Here is a 7,267-nt window from a genome sequence, read left to right as displayed (position 1 = left end):
ACTTGGTCAAAGGTCAAGGTCACAGTGACCAAAAGCAGTAAAATGGTTTCCGGATGATAACTCAAGAACGTTTATGCCTAGGATCATGAAACTTCATAGCTACATTGATCATGACTCACAGATAACCCCTATTGATTTCGAGGTCACTGGGTCAAAGGTCAAGGTCACGATGACCCGAATTAGTAAAATGGTTTCCGGATGATAACTGAAGAACGCTTAGGCCTAGGATCATGAAACTTCATAGGTACATTGATCATAACTCGTAGATGACCCCTATTGATTTTTAGGTCACTTGGTCAAAGGTCAAGGTCACGGTGACCCAAAGCAGTAAAATGGTTTCCGGATGATAACTCAAGAACGTTTATGCCTAGGATCATGAAACTTCATAGCTGCATTGATCATGACTCACAGATAACCCCCATTGATTTTAAGGTCACTGGGTCAAAGGTCAAGGTCACGATGACCCGAATTAGTAAAATGGTTTCCGGATGATAACTCAAGAACGCTTAGGCCTAGGATCATGAAACTTCATAGTTACATTGATCATAACTCGTAGATGACCCCTAAAGATTTTTAGGTCACTAGGTCAAAGGTCAAGGTCACGGTGACCCAAAATAGTAAAATGGTTTCCAGATGATAACTCAAGAACGCTTATGCCTATTATCATGAAACTTCATAGGTACATTAATCATGACTCGAAGATGACCCCTATTGATTTTCAGGTCACTAGGTCAAAGGTCAAGGTCACGGTGACCCGAAATATTAAAATGGTTTCTGTATGATAACTCAAGAACGCTTATGCCTAGGATCATGAAACTTCATAGGTACAATGATCATGACCCGCAGATAACCCCTATTGATTTTCAGGTCAAAGGTCAAGGTCACGGTGACCTGAAATAGTAAAATGGTTTCTGGATGATAACTCAAGAACGCTTATGCCTAGGTTCATGAAACTTCATAGGTATATTGAACATGACTCGCAGATGACCCCTATTGATTATCAGGTCACAAGGTCAAGGTCACAGTGTCAAATAACGTGTTCACACAATGGCTGTCAAGGTCATGGTGACTCAACTTAGAAAAATGGTTTCTGGATGATAACTCAAGAATGCTTACGCCTAGGATCATGAAACTTCATAGGTATATTGATCATGACTCGCAGATGAAATAATGATGAAACTTGACCAGGATGTTTGTCTGGACAATATCTAGGTCAAGTTTGATATTTGGTAAAGATTGAATGAACCGACTCCTCTCAGGTGAGCGAACTAGGGCCATCTTGGCCCTCTTGTTATTATTATTTGTTATTATTATCATACCCTAAACATTGTTGAATAAACAACATATGGGTTTTTAACCAGGTTTATCGAAGGAAAAAAACTGGTTATAAGATTTGCGAATGGCAGCGTGCGGGCGGGCGGAACAAGCTTGTCCGGTCCATAACTTTGTCGTTAATCGTCAGATTTTAAAATCATTTGGCACATTTGTTCACCATCATTAGACAGTGTGTCGCGCGAAAGAATTACGTCGATTTCTTCAAGGTCAAGGTCACAATTTGAGTTTGTAGGTCAAAAATGGCCATAAATGAGCTTGTCTGGACCATTACTATGTCATTCATTGTGACGTTTTAAAATCATTTGACACATTTGTTCACCATTATTGGACGGTTTATCGTGCAAAAGAATTACGTCAATATCTCCAAGGTCAAGGTCGCCACAACTAAAAATAGATTTTGAAACTACTATGTAACTATGAACATTCAGTAACAATGCACATTTTGATTTTGAGTTGTCTCTCTTTATCAGACTCGTTATGCCACCGGTAGGGTGGCATATAGCAGTTGAACTGTCCGTCAGTATGTCAGTATGTGTGTATGTCAGTCTGTCCGTCCGTCCGTCCGAAAAAAAACACTTTAACGTTGGCCATAACTTTTTGCATTATTGAAGATAGAAACTTGATATTTGGCATGCATGTGTATCTCATGAAGCTGCACATTTTAAGTGGTGGATGTTCAAGGTCAAGGTCATCCTTCAAGGTCAAAGGTCAAAACAAACAAAAATATTTTTTTTTTTATTTCAAAGCGGCGCAATAGGGGGCATTGTGTTTCTGACGAACACATCTCTCTTTATTTCTAATTGAAATCAAGGTCAATTTTACACAAGGGGGTTAACAATACACATTTTGAATTGTCTCCCTTTATCAGACTTTTTTCAACTGAAAACCTGGTTTTGTGACAATTTTGTCCCTTGTTTGTTTTTCATCACGTTTGTTCGCAATTCGTCAATAACAACCAACGTACGGTGCCCAATACATTTTAGACAAGACAGGTGTGTGATGTTGTGGTTGAAACCAGAGGTTGAAGATCTCGCTGGCCAAATGTTGAGACTAATGAACCCCTACATTAACGAGCACTATTTATCTTTCACAAAAACGGCATTTACAGTAATTGCTTTAAATTATATTAACAAACTTAATGTAAGCAGGAAACTATAATGGTAATTGAATGTGTTGAATTTGTTTTGAACCAGATAAAATGGGGACATTTTGCATGTTGCACATGTTTATTGCATTAAATAGTTAAAGCCCGCCATAAATATTGTTTTGGCGTTGTCCGTCCGTCTGTCCGTCCGTCCGTTCGACACTTTTGTGTCCGGAGCCATATCTTGGAAGTGCTTTGGTGGATTTTTAATTGAAACTTGGTATGAGTAGATATATGGGTAAGAGGATGATGCACGCCAAAATGGCATTGTACACCATCTCTTTATAACAGAGTTATGGCCCTTTGTATCTTGAAAGAATGCTTTTTTAAGTGTCAAATATAACACGTTTGTGTCCAGAAGCATGTTGGCGGGGGACATCAATTCAATGAATTTGCTTGTTATGCCCCCCTTCGAAGAAGAAGGGGTATATTGTTTTGCTCATGTCGGTCGGTCCGTCCGTCCGTCGGTCCATCCACCAAATGGTTTCTGGATGATAACTCAAGAACGCTTAGGCCTAGGATCATGAAACTCCATAGGTACATTGATCATGACTGGCAGATGACCCCTATTGATTTTCAGGTCACTAGGTCAAAGGTCAAGGTCACAGTGACTCGAAAAAGTAAAATTGTTTCTGGATGATAACTCGAGAATGCTTACGCCTTGTTAACTATTGTTTTTAGGGTTCAGTTACAAGCTTATATAATATCCTTCCATGTCTGTTAGTAATTGTAACTAACTATTTTAGAAAAGTACACAAAGTGTATGCATACAGTTTTTATGCTCCGCCAAAAAATTGCCGCCGCTTCGTCTGTCCGTCCGTGCACAATTTTTGTCCGGGCTATTTCTCAGCAATTAATGACCGGAATTCAATAAAACTTTATGGGAAGCTTCACTACCAAGAGGAGATGTGCATATTATCAGCCGGTTCTGGTCGGATGATTTTTCACAGAGTAATGGCCCTTTGAAATTTTCCATTAACTGTACATATAGTGCATTTCTTGTCCGGGCTATTTCTCAGCAACTAATGACCGGAATTCAATGAAACTTTATGGAAGCTTCACTACCAATGTGCATATTATCAACGGGTTCTGGTCGGATGATTTTTCACAGAGTTATGGCCCTTTTAAATTTTCTATAAAAAATTATTGTCCCCCCAATTACGGTGCCCTCAAGACGTTTCCTCTTACCTGAATATATACAGTAGTATATATTGTAGTGCAATATTATGACAAAAAAACTTTTTGGGGATCGTCCCCCGTCTCCGACGTTTTCTTGTTTTCATCCGTTATTACAATACACAGCAATACGGTTCAAATCATAATAAACATCTTTAATACGATTTTTGTTTAACACTCATATACATGTATATTCAATGGCATTCTTTTCCGGCAATCGGTTTATATGGCTAGAGCTCAGTCGTAAAGCTACTGACGCCCTGATCGCGCAATATATTTGGATCGATATTGTCGTCAAATATTTCCTCATGGCTCAGCAAAACATGTTCATCGAGTCTGCCCTTCGGTTTTCTTCCAGCGGCAACTGTGCGCCCCCTTCCGCGGTAGTCCGACATAGTCCGCGCGTGCTCATCGGAGTTAAGCATCACCTGCATACGCGCGGTAATAATATTTTCCGGAGCACTGAATGTATTCCTACGCAATGTTTCTGAATCAAATGTGAATATGTCTGGTGCTGGATTGCAGGCCTTTGAACCACCCCGATGGAATTGTGAGGCGGAGCTTTCTTGGCCTGTTTGGGGCGCGGGCGAAGCGAGCCGGAAGTCCATGAAGCTGTCGTTGACAATGGTGTTTCCAAGGCCATTACCGCACGCGGATACCGCCCAAAGGTCGGCCTTGCTTTGTTCGGCTTTGATCTTTTGAATCCAGCGTTTACGATGCCGGTAGTAGCAGAGTAGGGATATGAGTATTACTAGCACTATAACGCCTGCTGACAAGCCAATAACGACGCCTGAAAAGAGTTTTCGTTAAAACATAATAAGTATTCTTGTTGTAAACATGCAAACGGTATGTAATAGCAGAGGTAATTGTACGTTGCATTGCATGGTTGTGTCAGTATAATACGTTATTTTGCTCAATGGGCTGTTACCAACGGTGTAACGTTTTTTTTACTTATAAGCTAAACAGTATTAGTACATTAAAATAATTGTTCACGCATGTAATGCTCATTATATAATTTATTCATATTTAACACAATATGGCAAACGCCTATCTACCGAGAGGTCATGATTTCACATGCCACTGTGGGAGCGTTCATAAGATTTCTCCCAAAGACGACAAGTACTGGTTGCTATATCTAGGAAACGGACTCGAGAGCGTATTAATAAGCCTCAGGATTTCGGTGCAATCGAGCTAAAATAAATAATTTACACTAATATGGTTACATGAAAGAACGCTTAGTAAGTCTTCAGACGGTTGCTTTCCCAGAAGTTGAGATTACTGCTAGCGTAAGTGTGATTCGTTAAGTTTATATATTAATTCAACGCCCTTTAATCTTGCTTCGCGTTAATGATCGTTATTGCGCTTTCCAACTGGTACTGTAAAACCGTCCGTTTGTGTGTAAATGTCTGTCAAACCTGTATTAAACTTATCAGGGCTTTCCACCTATTTTCACCTTCGAGAACAAACTTCACGTAAGTCTATTATGAACTTTATATGAACCTATTCACACAAAACAATTCGAAGTTTGTTGACGCAGATTAAAAGCAACCACGTTGTTGTTTATGGGAAACTAGATAAAGAGTTATATTACAGGTCTATGTATCAACTTAAGTAGCACGTTGTTGGATTGAGGGACTTTAGAACCGGACTTCCTCGTATCAAACACTGACTGAGAATTAATTGTTCGTAACTGTTAGGATCTTTAAACTATCGAATAAGTCATCTTTTTTAACCTATTTATGGCTAGTGGACTCTCCCATCCTTCTAAATTGGGTCAATTTATTTCCAAAATTAGGGATGTCTAGTATATTTATTTATATATTTAGAATATTTCTTACAGAAATTCATTTAAGCAAATAGCGCAGGCTCTGATGAGACGCCGCATCATGCGGCGTCTCATTTGGGTCTTCGCTGTTTGCAAAGGCCTTTTTTTCTAGACGCTAGGCATACATCGGTTAACAAGGTTCGTGTTGTAACCGTGTACTTGTACTGCAGTAACGTCGAATTATCAACTTTAAATACCCATATGGTATACAAAGATACAGTGAAAACAAATTATCAAACCAGTCTTCGAAATTGTAACCAGATAAATCTTCTGATGTATCAATTATGGGGCCAATTTATATTCATGGTATGACGCGATGCCAGAACCGCGACGAGATCCAAATTGATGACAAAACGTAAATACTAGTAAACAATAATACACACGTCATATACAAAAATATTGAATAGCAAACCCAAAGCATACCTATACATGTTTTCTCACATGTTACTGTTGTTACTGAACCAGACGTATCTGTGATAAGGGCAGTATGCGCTGTAGTGCTAATTTCCGAGGTGACCGAGCCATGCTCTTCAGTTGACATTGTGTCGGGAAAGGTAATGGTTTCCACAGAACTTATTTCTGAAGTGGACACATACGACGAGCTTGATTTTATTGTGATTTCTGCAGTTGGTAACTCGGTAAGACCTGATGTTGGCAAAGTTGTATCTGATGTTACTGATTTGGAAGATTCATCAGAAGTGGTCTCAGAAGAGATCGGTACCACTTCAACCGATGTTGCTTTCGTTTCTGGGGTGGTTGTAACTTCGGTAGGCTCAGAAGAATCCGGTACCACTTCAACCGTTGTGACTTCCGTTTGTTGCGTGGTTAAGTATTCAGGAGCGATGAATGCAGACGTTTCGGGCGCTGCTTCAGTATTGATCTCAGCGGTAGTAGGTAACGAAACGGTTGCTTCAGTCGACGGCGTAGTGAAAGGTGTCGAGACATTTGAAACACCAATCAAATCTGTTGTCGTTTCACTTGCGTTATCATTTCCACCCATGCTTGGTGTAGCAATCACTCACAACTAGTTTTTTGCTTAAACGTAGTTACAAAGTCAATTTATGGATATTGGCTGTCTTTGGATTGACTTAAAAAAGCAACGTACTTATTATTAACGATGATTTAGTATTTCCTGTGTGTAACACTTATCAGAAATGGAACCACATAACGTGTAATGAATCTTTAGTTTATTCGTGATAAATCCATGCATTAATCAACCGCTGCACGTTTATAAGTACACTGCTTAAAGCATTAACAGTTTAGAGCGCTTCAATTAAATATCTTGCGTTGTCAGCCGACTATTTTATTTTCCGGATGCGCGATATAGGGCGTTCAGGAAATTTATCTTGAGCATGCTTAAGAGATCGACGCGCTTTATTCGTTTCGGACATCAATTGTTGAATTACACAGTTGAACAGGAAGATCGAGAAGCTTTCTCGTTTCATATTGCATTTTTTATTGAATTTCTACAAACAATTCTTACATTTAATAACATTTTTTTTAATTTGTATTTATATAACACTGCCATTGTTATTTTTTAAATTTGATTTAGGAAGTAAATAATGTGCACGTGACATGTTACTATGGACATTTTATGATTCGATTAAACAAAAGTAGAAAACATACTAAAAACTGTTTGACAGCATTATTAAACGTTTAAATGTGAGTCGCGTTCTGAGAAAACTGGGAAAAATGCATGTGCGTTAAGTGTCGTCCCAGATTAGCCTGTGCAGTCCGCACATGCTAATCAGGAACGACACTTTCCGCTTAAACTAGATTTTCGGTAA

The 7,267-nt window shown here is 39.1% G+C and overlaps 1 protein-coding gene across 1 annotated transcript; it reads right to left on the bottom strand.

Moving 5' to 3' along the window:
• Positions 1-3,789: 3,789 nt before the first annotated feature.
• LOC127832030 (uncharacterized) lies at positions 3,790-6,798 on the bottom strand. The gene is made up of 2 exons (XM_052357166.1): positions 5,904-6,798; positions 3,790-4,445 (listed from the first exon to the last, which is right to left on the bottom strand). The coding sequence occupies exons 1-2, from the start codon at positions 6,478-6,480 to the stop codon at positions 3,886-3,888; spliced, it is 1,137 nt and encodes a 378-aa protein (XP_052213126.1). The 5' UTR covers positions 6,481-6,798; the 3' UTR covers positions 3,790-3,885.
• Positions 6,799-7,267: the final 469 nt, after the last annotated feature.

Source organism: Dreissena polymorpha, chromosome 5 (genome assembly GCF_020536995.1).
Source record: "Dreissena polymorpha isolate Duluth1 chromosome 5, UMN_Dpol_1.0, whole genome shotgun sequence".
Taxonomy (NCBI): Eukaryota; Metazoa; Mollusca; class Bivalvia; order Myida; family Dreissenidae; genus Dreissena; species Dreissena polymorpha.
The sequence above is the reverse complement of the archived record's forward strand: the minus strand, read 5'-3'. Positions and strand labels throughout refer to the sequence as shown.

Excerpts from the sequence above, each read along its gene's own strand:
- LOC127832030 (XM_052357166.1), bottom strand. The coding sequence starts at position 6,480 with ATGGGTGGAAATGATAACGCAAGTGAAACGACAACAGATTTGATTGGT. Across the intron at positions 4,446-5,903 it reads ATGTGAGAAAACATGTATAG|GCGTCGTTATTGGCTTGTCA; the intron begins GTATGCTTTGGG and ends AACTCTTTTCAG.